This window comes from Artemia sp. Qi Xiang Cuo, chromosome 6, assembly GCF_049724085.1.
Source record: "Artemia sp. Qi Xiang Cuo chromosome 6, ASM4972408v1, whole genome shotgun sequence".
NCBI lineage: Eukaryota > Metazoa > Arthropoda > Branchiopoda > Anostraca > Artemiidae > Artemia > Artemia sp. Qi Xiang Cuo.
In genome coordinates this window covers 39,512,569-39,531,790 of record NC_142799.1, presented here as the reverse complement: position 1 = coordinate 39,531,790, position 19,222 = coordinate 39,512,569, and the positions used below count along the sequence as shown (strand labels likewise).

Below are 19,222 nucleotides of genomic sequence, written 5' to 3'. Positions count from 1 at the left end.
TATATAATAGAAATCTCAGAACAAAAATATAAAAATAAGGCAGCATCATTCAGCCAGGGGGGGGGGCGGGAGGAGCCCCCCCCCCCATATGGGCGCCCATGTACAGCACTGGAAATGCTGATCAGAGCAGGTAAGCCCCTCAACCCTAAATTTCAGTCTATGGGCGGCTATGTTCACTTCTTGAGTGTGATCGGGATAACAGAAAAGTACCTTTTTTTTAAAATATTTTCTTACTTTTGGTTACTATGAACTGTTTTACCTTTTGGGGGTCATAATTTAATTTCCCCCCAGAAATGATTATCGAATTATGAAAGAGCAGAAGAAAAGAGCAGGCATTCACCTTCATCCTAGCTAGATTGTTTAATGATTCTTAATATTGGTAAAAATAGTTATAGTTGATGTCAGTTGTACCAATTTCATGGTCAGAGCTTAAATAAAAAAAGGGAAAAGTCTGGAGTGTCCTATTATTAGTTCGATATCTTTTTTAAATAATAAATATTGTAAGGCCGCGTGGCCTAATGGATAAGGCGTCGGACTTCGGATCCGAAGATTGCAGGTTCGAGTCCTGCCGCGGTCGATTTTGGTTTAGTGGAAAAAGCTTTGTGCAAGACAATAAAAAAAATTTGCAAGATTAATTTGAAAACTTGAAAATGAATATAGCAATTGTTTTATAATTTTCAATGCAGCTTCCTTAAAAAAAAGAAATGTTTTGTTATCCCTCAATTTTTAAAAAGTATAAATTGGTACTTGTGCATTATATCTCACCCACCGCTAAATTGAAAGAAGTAAAGTTTGGTTAATGCTAATGAAATAAAATAGGATGAAAATATAATAGTTTAGAAACAAATTTGGGCTATATATTTGCTAATTAGGGGGGGGGGGTACTCCACTGGCTATTCACACCTCGCACAACACACTACCAGTCATAGCACATTTCCGCCCCATGTGGCGTGTGCCAGCTGGAGTGCATAATTTTTGAAAGTGAACAACCTCTCAGTTAGATGTTATGTGAGGTTTTCAAAGACTAAAATGTTTGATTCATTTTATTTCACAGTTCTTAATTTTACGGGTTCTTAAGGGTATCCCCTAAAAACAAGGATGAATACTAAAAAATAGAAAAAAAGAGAATTGGCCATTTAATATTGTTAATTTCTTGTTAATCTTTAAGTAACCAGTTTGGCAAGATCCTGCTGAAATTCTTTATACTAAAACACTTAAAGATACGCCATGAATTTCTAGACTTTTCTCATGCATTGTTGCCTATACATAAAGTCTTTTTTAATTGGCATGGTGAAACCAAAGCGAGCAATGCATGTTTTTATTGGAATTTCCCTCTTTTTTACTTTTCTTTTTTGTACACACTCATCAATTCGACTTTCCAATTCTTTTCAACTCAACATTGATTATTTCAAATTATTGTTGAAGTCTGAAGAGCCTTTAGATACTCCATTCATGATTTGGCATCATGCCTACCTCAATTTACACCATCGTAACCATTTGAACAGTTGAGAAGGTTAATTTGTTTTTTGGATTTGTTGGATTGTTGTTCATAATCCAGCAGATGAATCGCAGAGGAAATTCGGAAGGAAAATTGGTTACAGAACAGAATTTGTTAAACTGGTTTCTAAATTATTAGTTCTGTTTGATGGGGGGAAAAGCAAATTTTTTATTTTACTTCTATTTGGGGAATATCCCTGTGGTTGTGTAATTGTGTAAATTAAAAGATCAATCATGTGTTTTGTTTGTAAGACAGGTTTTAATTGCCACTGAAAGCCTCATGTAACACCTTGAATGTTATTTCTCCAAACTGGTTGGTATGTTCGGATAGGCAAGGTACAGACACCCAACTATCATAATTCCCATTGCCTGAATTCTGGGCATATTATGATGTATTTTATAGCAAGATAAAAGGGCAGAATTAATCAAGCTTCGCCTCTGTTTTGGAACAGATTTTAGATTAAAATTAGGTTCGAGATCTTCAATTATATTGGTTAGTAGAATCTTGAAAGAAGTTCTTAAGGTTAATGGCTACTAGTAGTGACATCTTTCCTCCTACAAAAAGTAATTAACCTGCTGGTGGCTCCGCATGAAAACAGTGCAAACTGACCATTCATTACCAAGTTAATTATTGCCTTTTTTATTACCAAATGTTTTTGTTGTAATAGAAAACCAAGTGTTAATATACATAGCAGTAATACGAAAATTTGACGCTAATATGTATATGTATATATTTACTAGACAAACAATCTGTCAGACAACAGGCTATAGGAAAGAAAAAAATAAATTATTAAATCTGAAAAATTATATTATAATCAAATGTCAAATATTTTCTTTTAAATTAATCTTTCAAAATGGCATCATATTGTTGTATCAAGTATCCTTGATTCTTTTTAGTTGACTTCGCATTAATTCTGCTTGTCTGCACTTTTTTCAGTGTTATGTTTTGCTTTAATCCATGTTGTAGACTTACCAGAACTACGAGTAAGACTTGGCACCTATTCCCTTGTGATTAAAATCAACATTTTCTTCTTCTAATTCGCAGCAGGCGGGCTATTCAGTTGGTACTATTTAGCGCTCTTCTTTTTGCTTCACTCTGTGGGCTACAGAGCTACTGTCTTGGTTGTCTCTTATTTATTAGATATCTTTCAGTAGATCTTTTGACTCAAGCAGTTCAAATATAAGATGATAGATATCGATTTCTGTGCTCTGTGTGCAGGTATAGTTGGCTAAGCTCTTGGCTGATAGTGAGATTTTGTGGTGTTTGAAGTATTTTAACAGTTTACAAAGCAAGGTATGTTGTGCAGACGTCAGCATATTACATTCAAATAGGCAATGGTCAATTGTTTCATTATTCATATTACAATGCCTGCAAAGAGGGGACAGGGGAATTGAACCACTTGAATTAGAAAGCTTTAATGAGAATGTAAGGAAATTTAGTCCATTTGTTCCAGAACGAATTCTATGATAGATTTTAGAAAGATACTTATTGGGAAAGGGGGAAAGGATAGGATTAATCTTAGTAAAATTAATATCTGATAGCCTCCGTCGGAAAATATATCTAATTAGGATTGGTGTCCCACTTTGCTGGTCAATATTTATAACATTTTTAGCTATTTCATCAACCTGATGATTACCACTTATGCCAGAGTGGCTAGGAATATACTGAAAATAAGTTTTTATGCCACTTGAAGCAAGATTATCAATAATATTGAGACAATGATAAGTGTCGATGTCCAACTTATATTGTGGAGTTGAGGCCAGCAACTCAAGGCTTGATAAAGAGTCGGAATAGATGATAATATTTTTCGAATTTGCAATCAAAGGTTGGTTTTGCTTAAGGTGTTCTAATGCCATGATTATGGCATTTAACTCAGCAGACATTATAGATAAATTATTAAATAATCTCTCACCCATTGCAATTTTCAGGTGAGGAAGGAAAACACCCCTTGCAACCTTCTCATTCATTTTTGACCCATCAACAAATATTTGGAAGTGATTTTTATAGGTAATTGTATTAAGTTCTGCAAATTTTTTCTGGACAAAAGCAATGGGAGTTAAATCTTTATTCCATTTTGAAAATTCAGTATTTATTATGGGAAATGACCAATTCCATGGAGGGGATTGGGGGAAAGTAGGTGCAATAGAATTCGCAGGTACAGGGAACTTCTTTTGAGTATTGGCATACTCATCTGCAATACCTCTATACATTACTGGATCTCTTAACCAATTATGTAATGTGTGTGAGCTATTTGATTCAATTTTTGTAAGATGTTTTGTCAAGAGAAAGATACGTCTCTCCTTTATTGTTGTTAATCCACTCTCCATAAGCAGAAACTTGGTGCTTGTGGGTTTCAAGACCAAATATAAGACGTATTATATCATTTTGTGTTGTTTCAATTTTTTGCATCTGGGTCTTTGCACATGCACCATAGACGATGAGCCCAGAGTCAATATGGGGTCTTATATGTGATTTATAAAACTGGAGTAAGGTTTTCTCCTTACAACCCCAGGGTGTGGAAAGAAGTCTTTTTAGTAATATTTGCTTTTCTATAACATTTTTTTATTGTGTTTGAAATGTGGAGGTGGAAATTAAGTTTTTGGTCAAGCAAGAGACCTAGGTAATTAATATGATTATCTTCTGGAATATTTGTTTTATTTAGATTTAGTTTTGCATTAACATGGTTTCGCTTCTGGTGAAATCGGATTATTTTTGACTTGGTGGGTGCAATGGGTAAATCTGAATGTTGAGAGAATTTTTCGAACTGGAAAAGTAACTTTTGCAGATTTGACTGTGCTATCTGAAAGGTGTTGCCAGATGACTATAGCACCAGATCATCAGCATATTGTAGATTCGTGTGGGGTAGGTTCATGTCCCAGAGATATAGGGCAAAAAGGAGGTAACTGAGGACTGCTCCCTGAGGTAGGGGATGGGTTATTGTCTTTTGGGGTGAAGAGGCTGAACCAACACAAACGATGAAACTTCACAATTCAATAAACAATTTAATAAAGAATACTAGCTTAGGGGGCACTCCAAGGTTCGCAAGCTTATTTAAAAGGAATTGGTGGTTCACATTATCATATGCCCCTTCAAAATCTAGGAAAGCTGTCACTAGGGCATTATTTTTTGAGAAAAAGTCATTTATTGCATTTGTTAGCAAAATAAAAACATCTGTTGAGGAGTGGTGTTTCCTGAATCCAGTTTGAGTGTGTGGGATCATATTATTTTTTTCAACAAACCAGAGGAGTCTTTGATGTATCATTTTCTCCATTATTTTTCCCATCATAGGTATAATCATTATGGGCCTATAAGACTCAGGGTTATCTTTTGGTTTATTTTTCTTTAGGATTGGTATGAGGGACGAACATTTCCATATATTGGGGAACCTAGAAGATGCCCAAGCATGATTATAACAATTTAGTAGTTCTTGTTTGTATGAAGGTGTGAGATTCTTTATCCATGTAGGGTGTATATTGTCATAACTGCTGCTAGTTTTGGTCCTAATATGATGTATTGCATTATTCAATTCCTGGATTGAAAATGGATTGGTTATGTACTCGGATCCTGGGCGTGGTTTGTAACTTGGGTTCATAGGACTTGTGGACAGTTTGCTTTGATTATTTGATGTTAGCTTATTAACAAAAAGAGTTGCAAATAGGTTAGCTTTTCCATTATCATTTTCATAATGGGTATTATTATGTATAAGCTCATACAGGAGTGGGCTGGGGGAAGCCTTTTTCCCACAGATGTGGCTTATGACTTTATGTATAATTGGCTCATGCGTTTCTCTGGAGAGATGATTTGCAAAATTATTCCAGTAATTATATTTAGCATCTATTATAGTCCTTTTAGATTAGATTCTGGTAGTAATTTTTTTAAGTGTGTAATAGATGATGGTTTTTTAATGAATTCTGTCTTAGCTGCCTTTTTTTTATCCTCCATTTATTTAGGTACTCGTTTGTCCACCATGCCTTAGTAATTTGTTTAGGGAATGTTTTCTTAGGTGTTGTCTTGGGGATAGCATGATTAGCTGTATATACTAGTAAAGATGTCAAGGCTTCAGCATGTGTGTCAACTGTTGTCTTAGAAATGCATGAACTTTCGGTGAAACTTTTAATTTCATCAATTAGCATGTTTTGGAACATATACAAATTTGCTTTAGTGTTCATATATTTGGCGGTATGAGATAAAGTTTCAGCAGGTTCATTTAGGGAGCAAACTATAGCAAAGGGGTCAGTACATAGACTATAAATTTTATTTATGTAAATTTTGTTCAACAAATTTAATGACACAATTTGTAGGTCAATTGTGGAGAATCTGCCACTTTTGGGGTTGAAATATGTATTCAGGTTTGGAGGGGTAGCAACAGCTAATTCATTATTATTTGAAGTCATATTCTCAATGAATTTACCAGCTTTATTTGCTGGTTTATTCCCCCACAAAAGGCTGTGGGCATTGAAATCACCACAGATAATGATATTTTTTAACATATTAGAATTATTTATATAATTAAAGAAATCCTTGGCATCTGTAGTTTGGCCATTAGGGTTATAAAAGCTTATTATGTAGGTTTTTAAATTATTCAGCCAAATACTGATACCAATTACATCAACATCATTTGCAAAATCTGGAAAATTGATGCCACAAAATTTTATATTATTATTGACTAATAAAGCTACCCCACCTTCTTTTCTCTCTGAAGATCTATCCTTTCTCAGGATAGTATATTCCGGAGACTTAATTTGTTGACTTTGGGTTAAATGAGTTTCCTGGAGGCAAGCAATATTAATGGAATTAATATTCATAAATGATATTAGTTCATTTAGTTTATTTTCTGTGAGTGATCTTACATTCCATTTGAGTATTGATATATGTTGTGTTGTTGATTTATTCTTCATATGACTGTGTATCAATGTTCAGCTTTGTTAAAAGTAAAGCAAGGTCTTTTTTCACTTGAATGAACGTATCATCAGGGATGTAGATTTTTGCCAATTCTGCGATACTTTTTGTTTTCTGTATTTGATGTATGTTCATGGCCTGAACTGCATTACAGTTTAGAATGAATAAGCATATATTTGGGGATTGCATTTTTGGTTGTGCATCCTGTTTGTTGGTTAAGGGATTGATTCCTGGTAGTGTTTCTGGTTCGTTTCTTCTTGGGAGGGGGGGGGGCAGGCGTACCACGAACCGCTGGACAAGGGGGTTTGTTGGCTTTGTGCTTACCTCTGATAGGGATTTGAGCTAGGGAGATTAGCAGATCGTATTTTATAAGGGATATTCGATGCATGGGGGGAGGTTGACTTGGGGGTTTTGGTTGGTTTCATTACAGGCTTTATTTGGTATTGTTGGGCAGCATTTGCTTCCATTGCTGCAAAGGGGTATGGGATGGCTTTCTCTGTTGATATTTGGAGTGTTAGAGCTCTTTTCTTGTATGCAGGGCATAATGATTTATTTGTATATTCATGTGGGCCTTTACAATTGATGCATGTAGGCTGAGTGTTGTTGCAAGTTGTCAGCTCTTTAGGATAGAAAGATTTACAATTACCACACTCTTGGAGAATTTCATTGCATTTGTTTGTCGTGTGTCCCAGTTTGAAACACTTCTGACACTGGATCGGCTTAGGTTTGTATGCCTTGTGTGGTTTGATTTGCCCAAATAGGAATAATTTTTCTGGGATATCAATTTTATCCTTCAGTGTGAATGAGAAGGATCTACTGGCTTTTAGGCCATTAGAGTTAGGTTTTCCAAGTTGGGTAACATCCTCAATTGGGATTGTGTTTCCAGCCCTATCTGAGAGCCCTTCTTTTAACTCCTGAGTAGATATCTCTGGGGGAACATTATAAACTACTATTTTTGTTGGTGATTGTTTTGGGTTCCAATTATATGCAATAATTGGGGTATTCAGAAGGGATTTAAGTTTAATTATTGTATCTGCTGATTTCTTATATTATACAGCTATTATCAGAGATCCATCACGTTTAATGTTAAGAGAGAACATTGATTTTAGCAATTTAAAAATTTCAACTCTTATTGCAGTGATCATTTTTATTTCAAAGGGGGTAGTGGGAATAATTTTAAGGTAAATTCCTAAGTTTTTGGAGGGAGGATTTTGGGCAGGGAGAGGGGAAATGCTTTTAATTGGGGAAATTTTTTTCCTTTTTTTAGAACTTCTAGAGAGGACCTCTTGAAACCCATTATCATCATTTATGGTTACATTAGCCCCTCACTTATCATTGTCCTATTCTCCAAATTGGAGCTATCATTAGAACTTTGAGATAGCGTGCTTGACCAGCCAGGATGGGTATCTTTCACTATGACACTTTCACTGGAATTTGATTTGGGATCTGGGGGGACTTTTTTTTTTTGGAGGACTTCTAGTCATTGCCTATTGGAAAAAGCTTTAAACACAAAAATAAAACTAAAACAAGAAGGGAAAATAGAATGATATCAAACGGTCTGCACTATACTATGGGGAGGATAAACACCACAGTATAGCCCTGAGGATGAGTTGAGCAGGATTGGTTTGGTACACTGCTGATTAGAAGCGATAATAATCACAAGAAAATATATTTCGATTTTGTTATAAGGTTGTTGTTGCTGTTGTTGCGATTGAGTTGATGTTGCTGTTGAACATACTGACGATTGAGGCTATGTTCTTCTCTTTCTTCGGAGATGCTTACCGCCTGTTTTATAACATCACATTGTTGTTTTGACTGAATCTTACCGATATTGTCTTTTATACAGAGTAGACATTTATATACGATTATAAAACGTAGGTATGACCTCTAGTGTGCAAAAGAAATAAATAAAACTCTCAGGGATGTGGCAGCTGTTGGACCTATCAAGAGCAGAAACTTCGTGAATGGTGTCCTATCCACTATCTTCTCCATCTGAGACATTACACTGTTATAGAGTTAAAATTATGCATAGCATCACTTTTTGTAAAAACTCTTAATATCTTTGTTTCTGGTCTTTTATGATTATTTTATCAAATAACTCCTCGTTTATTAGCTGTCATATCCTTTTTAAATTGATTTGATCCATAGGTTCATAAAGCCAGAACTTAAGGGGAGTTTGAGGTTTGTCGCTAGAGGAGGGTGTTGTAATGTAATTTGACCAGACAGTACAACAATTAAAAAGATGCTGATGTGCTTGAGAAAAATAAAGCATATAAACAATCACAGCTGAAAACATATTTCTCGACTTTTGCAGCATTCTAACATTACAGTAAATTTTAGCACTAATTACCTCGATATGTTTTCGGAAATTTCATATACGTACATTCCCAATACTTAACATCAACATTTTTAGGAACAATAACCTCACCTAAATTTATAGCCTAAAATCTGGAGAATATGGGAGGTTATAAGTAGCTAACGGTTTAAGCTTTCGTAACAGATGTAAGTCGATTGTAAAATAAAAGAATACCTATGAAATAACGTACCTATTCTCAATAACGTTTAAGGCGTCAATTCCATTTTCATGCTTGGGTACATTACCCCATTTCTGTATTGCTGTAACTATCCTCAGTTATCTTAACAAAACCAAGTATTTAAAATATGACATTAAAAATAATGCCATGTATATTCTCTAGTTCTCCTAAGTTGTGGGAAAAAACTGCATTGCATAAATTTAGTGGTAAGAAAAGACATGTCTGTTTGGTTTAATTCCCGTTCTAAATGGGATAAATTACTGCAACATGAAAAGAATAGCCACACTCTTTTTAACTTTGTCTATACAGAAATAGCGCATTATTAGAAAGCGTTTCTTTCATTTAGCTTTACTAACAGTTCCAAGTTTACTCTTGGCTGCTTATTGATGTTCCATCATATTACCCTAGCCCACCTAGGTACCTTTTACCTAGATTTACCCTAGTATAACTAGCTCCTTCAGCTACCCTATCAAGTAGGCAATTTTATGCCAACTAAATAGGCAATTTAATAAGTCCTACAAAATGTGTAAGCCAACTTATAGGCTAATCCCTTTACATTCAGATAAAGCAACTGAACTGTCGAAATTAAAGCAATTTAATTTTTTTCACAGTCTAAATTTGAGCCAAACTTCATGTTCACGAATAAGATACTTATCAAAATTAAACTTTGATAGTAAAATTAATATGTGATATAATTATGTTCAGTACACCCTGAGTGTGCTGCATCTTCACATAAATTGTAAAATATCGTCTTAATCAGAATTGTTCAAAGGGGAGAGGGGGGAACCGGGTCAGCTGGCCCGGACGCCACAGCTGGAGGGTCTGCGGCTAGGGGGCTGCCCACTTTGATCAAATTTTTCAGTTTGATTCGGCTTTTGTTGCTTATATTTGAATCGGGAGAGGGGCGCTGTAATTAATTTTGCCCCAGGCATGACCAACCCTGGGAACGGCTCTGGTCTTAATCTCAGTATCAGTTTCATGCTTTTTGAAGCTTTTAGAAAATCTCCTTTATTTTTTTTTTTTGGGGGGGGGGGGGGCTGTCAGAAACCCCATTGTACGAAGGCGTTTATTCTACATTTGCTAAGATGGTTTAGTAGGAATTTTAATAGTTTCTTGAAAACTAAATTTGAGTTATTGTTGAAAAACATTACGAAACTATTGTGTAAGCCAACTTATAGGCTAATCCCTTTACATTCAGATAAAGCAACTGAACTGTCGAAATTAAAGCAATTTAATTTTTTTCAGAGTCTAAATTTGAGCCAAACTTCATGTTCACGAATAAGATACTTATCAAAATTAAACTTTGATAGTAAAATTAATATGTGATATAATTATGTTCAGTACACCCTGAGTGTGCTGCATCTTCACATAAATTGTAAAATATCGTCTTAATCAGAATTGTTCAAAGGGGAGAGGGGGGAACCGGGTCAGCTGGCCCGGACGCCACAGCTGGAGGGTCTGCGGCTAGGGGGCTGCCCACTTTGATCAAATTTTTCACTTTGATTCGGCTTTTGTTGCTTATATTTGAATCGGGAGGGGACGCTGTAATTAATTTTGCCCCAGGCATGACCAACCCTGGGAACGGCTCTGGTCTTAATCTCAGTATCAGTTTCATGCTTTTTGAAGCTTTTAGAAAATCTCCTTTATTTTTTTTTTTGGGGGGGGGGGGGTGGCTGTCAGAAACCCCATTGTACGAAGGCGTTTATTCTACATTTGCTAAGATGGTTTAGTAGGAATTTTAATAGTTTCTTGAAAACTAAATTTGAGTTATTGTTGAAAAACATTACGAAGCAAAATATGTGAGAAAAAAATAATTAAATCTTCTGATAATTGGTTGTTCGATTACGAAGATTAGTTAAATATCTCTAAACTCTGCAATTGCCCTAGTAAAAACGCTAAAAATTGTTCAAGGGATGCTAACTGTAATTTGCGAATTCTACATAGCCTATCTCAGTGTTTGTGCCAATCGATGGCTAATTCTATAGCATTGTCCATGCATAATGTGAGAAATTTCAAAGAAAGTTTATTAGGAGCTCTATGAGTATTGGTAATCCTTGTTCATAAGTAATTGATAGATTTGTCTCGGTTCTAGTTGTCATATCTTTTTTCGGTCGAATTGCTTTTTATCTAAATTTTCACTGTTCTTGTTCAAGAAATTTCCTAGTGTAATTTTTTTTTTTTAGCCTGAGCATTCATCATCTTGTTCAGCAATTAGATCTTTCACAATGCATAAAATTGGAGCAAAAGGAAAATCAACCTCCAAATCGTCAGATATGTCAGTTGAGCTGAATGCAGGTGGCCCAGGGTCTAGCCGAGGCAGCACGGGTGTTCTTTTTGGCTCAGCATGGTTTCAACGAAAGGTATTTTCTCAATCATTTTCTAGCCTTGGTAGATTTAGGAAACAGATTATTTTTTTCTTTTTTTTTGTACAGGTCTTGGTTGATCTGATTCTTTTAATGACAGTTCGATGAAATTTTTTTTTTTTTTTTTTTTTGTGGGAGTAAAGAGCAATGTCAAAACTTAAAGCGAATAGAAACTATTGGAAAGGCAATAGGTAAAATAAAAAATTAAAATACCGGGGTAGAGTCAGACAACTGCCCTCCTCATTTATGATAATTTGTGTTTATTTTAAGCTTTAACATTGGTCTTTTCTTTTTAAAATGAAATTTTGTCTGTTGCTAATTTATTTAAAATAATTAAATCATAGGTGACACATACTATGCTTAACAACGAAAGACGTCACCTTGTGAAAGGTAAAAGTGTCTTACGGGTAAATTCTTGTAAAGCTCTTTGCTACCTCAAGTCAAATGAATAATTCAGAATTTTGGGTGTTATTGTCTATTGACCAAGGGTGGTTAATAAGTGTCGATTTCTTTCACAAACGGCAGATTATTGAGGCACGATCTTTTTTGTGTTTAAAAAGAGCCTCTACGCGAGCCTCGTTTTTTGTACGATCATAACTTTGATAGGATTACTCATAAAAAAAGGGCATTCATGAAAAAACTGGCGAGAAAAAGTCCTCAGGAATGCCAATAAAGCGGATTTTAGTATGTCGTTTTTGGGGGGTGGATATTATTTTGGGTTGGTTGATTTTGGTAGTATATATTCCACCCCTCTCCCTCTTTCTATGAGCAGGAAAGCAGATAAAAATAATATTTCATATAACTCTTACAATCTTAGCTTAATAATAAGGTGGTGCTCCCGCCTCAGCAGTAATATTTAATGTTAAGCCTCAATATGTTCCTTCAGACCAAGGAAGGCTAAAGAGTAGATTTCATCCCCACTCCAAATTGATCTGGTGAAAGTATTTGCTTACGTCTCACAAAAGACGGGGTTTTTATAATTTAGCCCCAAGACAAACGAGGATCATAACAGCACAAATACTGCAACGGTTGAATTAACACAAATTTTCCATGGTAAACTTTTTGACATATCGACAGGCAGTCTTCATTTATTGATTATCAAGAAATGACTGAAAGTATACGACCGAGTTAAAGCTAGCTTGCATCACTAATTATTTAAGTCTATGAGTGCATTCCAATAAAGCCCTTTACATATACAGTAACCGGAGTCAAATGACTGTTGCACTGCCAAGCAGTACGCCTTTCACCAAAAAGACTAAAAAAAGACCAGCTCAATGCACGACATTAGGAATCAGTCAAACATCTAGCCCTGGAGTACAATACTATGTTATAGTCTTTTGATATAACGAAATAATTCGACATAGTCTGGCATAAGGACATGTTAAAGCAACTTCAAACACGCTGCATTTGTAGTCGTCTGCTCGAGGTTTTTTTGGAGTTTTCCCAGTAATGGTGATCTAACTAGTTCCTTCATGGGTTTACTTCCCGTGAACATCTAGTCAAGGTCAAAAACTTCTCAGGGCAGTATCCTGGCATCAACACTTCGTAGTTTGTATCAATGAAATGGAAGTCAATATCACGATCCCTCTGACTTCTTCTGATAATACTATAGCTGATGGAGCCGTACATAAGCTAGAAACCCCCCCCTACCTACAATAGGATCTTTTAAAGGTCGAAAAGTAATTTAATAACTGAATGGTCACATTTTAACGCATCTAAGACTAAGGAGCTACTAATCACCTTGTGAAAGTTCTGGTTTTGAAACTCTGGTTTCATCATCAAGAATGAAGTTGTCAAGTGAGTTGACAAATTTTGTGTTTTGAGAATGTATTTCTCCTCGAATCTTTTTTGGGGCATACATTTCGGTCGGCTACAAAATTTGTGCATCCGCTCCTTAAGACTAAACTGTTCTTCTCTTAAAAGTGTATCTACAGCATCTCTTAGTCTAATAAGTATCGTCATGCTATGTAATTTGCTTCCTACAGAAACCAAGCTAATGCCTCCATAATTATCACACTCAGGCCTATCACCTTTTTTTTATAACGGGATTTGAGTAAAATTTTCCTAAAATTACTAGGCACTTCCCCTTTTTCCAAAATTGTATTCGAAATCTTCAGTAATTGATGTCTAACTTCACAACCACCGTATTAAAAAAAATCATTTAGCACACTATCAGCACACGAGGGCTTATTACTTTTTAATCCTTTCAGTACTTTTCCTAGAACCTCATCGTAAAATAAATAAATACATTTTAAATGAAATCTAAAATTTATTTCTTTTCTATGTTATTTTCTACAACTTTGTCGTTAAAAATCTGGTCTGAGAACCAGATGCGCAAGATTGAACACAAGCGACGGTGGTCGAAAACTTCCAGAGCGCACCCCGGGGCTGCTTTGATGGGCCAGGATTCAATACCACAGAGAAGAGCTGCCCTCGTTGTTGACTTATAAATGCCTATCTTTGTTCTTAAGCTAATCTCTCGAAGTGTCAAAAGATGCATGCGGCGTTGAACAATGCTCCTTCCTAAGGCGTCTTTTGCTATTTTCAAAATTATTTCCCTAGTTTTCACCAGTTTTCTACTAGTATCTTGTATCGACCCTGCCAGTCTCCGATTTACTATATATAATATAATAAGGTTCGCTGTTTTATTGTTATGTGAGTACCATTTTAACGCATGGATCATTTTATGACCAAATGCTGTATTGGTTATGGCAAGATTGTAATGCCTACAAAATTGTAGCAGTTTTCACTGTTGCTGTTTTCTTCTTCTAACCGAATTTACCTAGGCTAGGATACTAGCTATCCCTATGTCTACCAGTCTGGGCATTAAAACTCCCTTGTAAAAATACCATATTTCTACCTTGGATCCTTTTATTTGTTCAGTTAACTGCATGTAAATTCATTTGAGTCACGACTATCTCCATCAGTGGGTCCTTCAGGGGCATATACCACTATTATTGATGCCTTACATTTTGTTGGCCGTAAAATGAGCAACTAGAATTCTGTTAATAATGGCACCTTCCCAACCTAAACAAGATTTAGAAGCTTCCTTATTCATCACGGGTCCTATTCCCTGCCTGTGTACCCCATTTTTCCTACCTGAACAAATAAATTCTATACCACCTCATTTTATGTTTCCTAACCATGGGAGATGAGTTTCTAAAACCTCTAATAAGTGCTGTTCAAAATGTCTGAATTTGTCAGTCAAAATGTCAATATAGTTGTTGGTTTTTTTAATGGTGTAACTTTCCAAGTTGCAATTTTCAAATTGTTTAAATCATTAAAATTGTTACGATCTCAAGAACTTCAAAGATTCCTACCATTGCAGATCAGAGACTAATCCTTGTTCTCAACTCTACACGAAGCGCTTAAGCCAGCTTATAATCGGATAGCCAGAATTCCCTAGAACTTCCAGTTGATTTGCGGTTTTGTGTAATCCTAGGTTCATCTTTGTCATTTACACGGTTTTCCACGCTTGGTGATGCTCTGAACATAATTTGCTTGTTTTTACAGTTAAGGCTATTTTAGCTAGATCATACCAGCTAAATATATTAATGTATACCTTGCCTTTCTGGAAGATTTTCGTTAAAACTCGTAAAGTAAAAATCCGTTCCACCTTTTTCTGTTCCAACAAATATTCGTTCCACATACCATTATGAACACGCAACTCCATATTGATTAATAGATATTGCATAACAGATCCAGGAATTGGAGTTTCAAAATTTCTTGAAACACACACAGAAAACCATAGGGGACCCGTCGTTTAGTCTTCTGGCGGGATTTATAATTAAGTTTTGTATTTTTTTTTTTTTATCGTATTAAGCTACGATTATATGTTGTTGTCATTGTTTTGTTAATTTAAATGCTTGTTTTTTTGTTTTGATGTGTCATATTGTTCTGTTCTTTTTATATTTTTGTAGACAGGTTTCCAAAAAAATTAAAAAGGCAACTTAACGGTGCTTTATCAGCAAAAGTTCCCTTCGCAAATTTTTTAGTATCTTCTTTTTTTTTCATCTTAAAACGGTAGAGTTCAACAATATTCCTGAATCGAAAATCAACGCCTCACCAGAAATTACCCAAAACTAATCTAAAAACGACGAATCATAATTATGCATGCGGTAGAGCGCTTCAGCAAATGCTTATTACTTGAAGTTCAAGTTTTTCTAGACCCATCGTTTGAGATGAATTGCGTGTTGTAAAGAAAAAAAGGCGGTCTTTCCTGAACTAAAAATGCACTTTCTTCTCATGATTTGTCTTGCAGTATAAAGTTTTTATTTTAAAAATATTTAGCTACTTGAGGGGAGGGGGGTAGCAAATAGGGAAGGGGGTTTTCCAAAGTGATCTGCAAGTGGTACTGATTTTATGCAAGATCGGTTTTTGATGTTTCTGTATTTATAGGTGAATTTACGTCCTCAGCATAGAGGTGTCCACTTGGTAACCGATGAAATATTAAAACAAGTGCCAGAAATACACCAGTTTGCCATTGGTTTAATGCATGTACAAAGTATGTCCCTTTTTTTATTCTTGATTTGGTAATAGTATCTTTTAATAGTTAAAATACGTTCTAGTGTAGCTTCTCAGTAGTTGCCTTTGTAAATATTTTATTTAGTTGTTTATTTCTCTTTATCCTATTTTTAAAAGTTTGATTGTTTTTTGCAGATGTTTAGTTATAGTTGACTCGTGGCAATTTAAATCTCTGGAATTATAAAACTTTTTCACTTTCAGTCTTCCATTGCTAGCTTAATAAGCTAAATAGCTAAAAAAAAATTAACAAAAAATGGCTTTTAAAGTTGTTGTAAAATATTTGTCACTCTCAGTAATTTTTTTTTTTAATTTTGAAAAGTAATGGTCGGTAGTACCTAAGCCTCTCTATGCGAAGTTGCAGTTAATCTTGTATCTGGCCTGTGCATAGATGTAGTGTTTATTTGATTGTAATAGAAAGAGAACTTTGATTCAATTTATAAAGCTGTCTTTTAAGTCAAGGAATGGCTAAAAAAAAAAAATAAATAAATAAAAGAAATACATTGTCTTGTTTCACTGTTCCAATGAAAAAAAAAACTTGTCTGGGACTTTCTTCTATATTCTTGATGGAAATACCTAGAAACTTTTCAGGAAAATTGAACATATTTTTCTTCCTTTTGATGTTTTTATCGGAATAATGGAAAACGTAAAATGCAGGGTGGTTTAGAATGTAGTTTTTTATTTGGGGGGGGGGGCTTGGACTTCTTCACCGCACATGTGTGTCTGCTCCTGTTAACAGTCAGTAAAATTTTGGGAGCTTCGTCAAATTTTTCTCCCGAAAATATCCAAAAGTACAATTCTTTTGCATATCCTCCTGGAACTTTCATATTTTGCGTCCTCTCTACGTAAAAGTCAGCCTTTCTTTTCTGTAAATATGTAAAGCAGCATTTTGGATCGAAAACAGAAATTTTCCTAGGGTCAAAGGCCAATCCTCATTTGTCATTCTGTTTTGCAACCAATTGTCACTAAAAAAGCGACTATTTTTGGTTTTCTCTCCCTAGGCTTATTTTTTATTGTTAAATCTAAGAAAAATTTATAGAAGTCGCATGAAATTCCTCACCAGTAGCTTTATTTCTCTTAAGTTGACGTATTTATGGAAAAATATGTCTTGTGTTTTACCATGCATTATTTATATTCGTGATCAGAAGCAAAGTCCTACAATTAGTTGTTTCTTCTTTTGACAACTTGGCATTTTTCTACATACAAGGTATGTACACGAAGGCCGTGATGTTGTTTTTCCTTTTTTTTTGTTCCTCCAAAAGCTTTGTTCCTCCAAAAGCTTTAACTTTTGCTCTTGTACAAGGTTATAAAATATGAGATGTGCCCTTTGCTTTTGGAAACAATGATATATTCCTTATTTAGCCTTATTTTCCCTATATATTATAAAATCTTTATTTATACTGTATATATATATATCTATATATATATATATATATATATATATATATATATATATATATATATCTATATATATATATATATATATATATATATATATATATATATATATATATATATATATATATATATATATATATATATATATATATATATATATATATATATATATATATATATATATATATATATATATATATATATATATATATATATATATATATATATTAGTACCCTGGCACGTGGCAGGCTTCTATATATAGATTCTTAATGTCTCTTGACTTCTAAACGAAGACAATTTGAGCCCTTTCTTGATGTCATGACGTCCAAATGGACCTTAAATTAGAAATGGTACCTTTTAATAATTACTTTATTTTTTTTATTGGACCTTTAACTTTTGCCTCGGCTTGTCTTTTTTCATTATGAAAGATATATCGCCGAACCTTTGTTTCTTTTAATTGTTCAGGTGGTGGGACAAAAACTTTTTTTTCTTCCAACGATATATCTAGTCCAGGTTTTTAATCTTACAAGGTATGGAAGGCATTCACGACCACCTCTGTTTCTTTGAATTGTTCAGATGGGGGAACAAAAACTTTTTCTTTTGCCTTTGCTTGTCTTTTGTCCTTATGAAAGACATATCACCGAACCTTTGTTTCTTTTAATTGTGGTGGGACAAAAACTTCTTTTTCTTCCAATGATTTATGTAGTCCGTATTTTTGATTTTCAAAAGTATGGTAGGCATTGATGACATTACGCATGTCAAAATCCAAAATACCATCTTCATCGCTATCATTTTCAATTTGTTTGGTTTGTTACACCTCGGCTTATCTTTCGTCATTATGAAATACAAATCGCCGAATCTTTGTTTTTTGAATAAAGGTATGGGGCACGCGGCAGGCTTCTATATATACATCCTCACTGTCACTTGTCTTCTAAACGCATACAATTTGAGCCTTTTCCTGATGTCATGACGTCCAAATGGACCTTAAATTAGAAGTGGTGCCTTTGTAAAATTACATTTTTTTATTGGACCCCTAACTTTTGCCTCGCCTTATCTTTTGTCACTATGAAAGGCATATCGCTGAATCTTTGTTTCTTTTAATTGTTCAGGTGGTGGGACAAAAACTTCTTTTTCTTCCAACGATTTATCTAATCCAGGTTTTTTATTTTACAAGGTACGGGAGACATTGACCACCACCTTTGTTTCTTTTAATTGTTCATCTGGTGGGAAAAACTTCTTCTCTTGCCTTGGCTTGTCTTTTGTCATTATTTAATACATATCGTCAAACCTTTGTTTCTTTTAATTGTTCAGGTGGTGGGACAAAAAATTATAAAACCTATATAATAATGCCTGTTGGAAGGCCCAAAAAACGAAAATTTGCAGTTGCAGATACTATAAGTGATGATTCTTTGGAATCAACACCTGAACTATCAAACGTGATAAGATGTGAAATTCGACAACCTGGACCATCAATTGCGACAACACCAATACGGACAGCTAAAGCAAAGGCCATTGCTAAATTCTCTGAGGTAATCAAAAGCCAAAAACGTGTCAAAAATGAAAATGAAGAGCAAAGACACGGGCGGTTAGAAGATATGCGAAAACGACAATTAGAGCTTGTTAAAAATGAAAATAAAGAGCGAAGACACCTGCGGCTAGAAGACATATGACACCGAGCAAGTGAGCGAGTCAAAAATGAAAATAAAGAGCCAAGACATACATGGTTAGATGAAAAACGGCGGCGTGTCAAAAATGAAAATGAAGAGCAAAAAAACACATGGTTAGAAGACATACGACACCGAGCATTTCAAAAATGGAAATGAGGAGGAAAGACACATGCGGTTAGAAGAACAGCGGTGGCGTTTCAAAATTCACAATGAAAAGCAAATAAACGTGGACAGAAAATATGTGAGACCAAGCAAGTGAACCAGTTTAAATTATAATGAAAAGCAAAGACACACGTGGTTAGAAGACTTGCGACACCGAACATGTGAGCGAGTTCATGGAA

At 34.8% G+C, this 19,222-nt stretch overlaps 1 protein-coding gene and 1 non-coding gene across 3 annotated transcripts in view; both read left to right on the top strand.

Annotated features, from left to right (window-relative positions):
* LOC148951216 (uncharacterized) overlaps positions 1-19,222 on the top strand; it is a 75,359-nt gene that overhangs the window by 23,845 nt on the left and 32,292 nt on the right. For both annotated transcript variants that reach the window (XM_089090733.1, XM_089090734.1), the window contains exons 2-3: positions 11,115-11,291; positions 15,693-15,798. In XM_089090733.1, coding sequence (XP_088946859.1) covers positions 11,115-11,291; positions 15,693-15,798 — 283 coding nt within the window. The remainder of the gene's footprint in view (positions 1-11,114; positions 11,292-15,692; positions 15,799-19,222) is intronic.
* On the top strand, positions 505-577 carry TRNAR-UCG (transfer RNA arginine (anticodon UCG)). The gene has a single exon. It is a non-coding gene; the product is annotated as a tRNA-Arg (tRNA).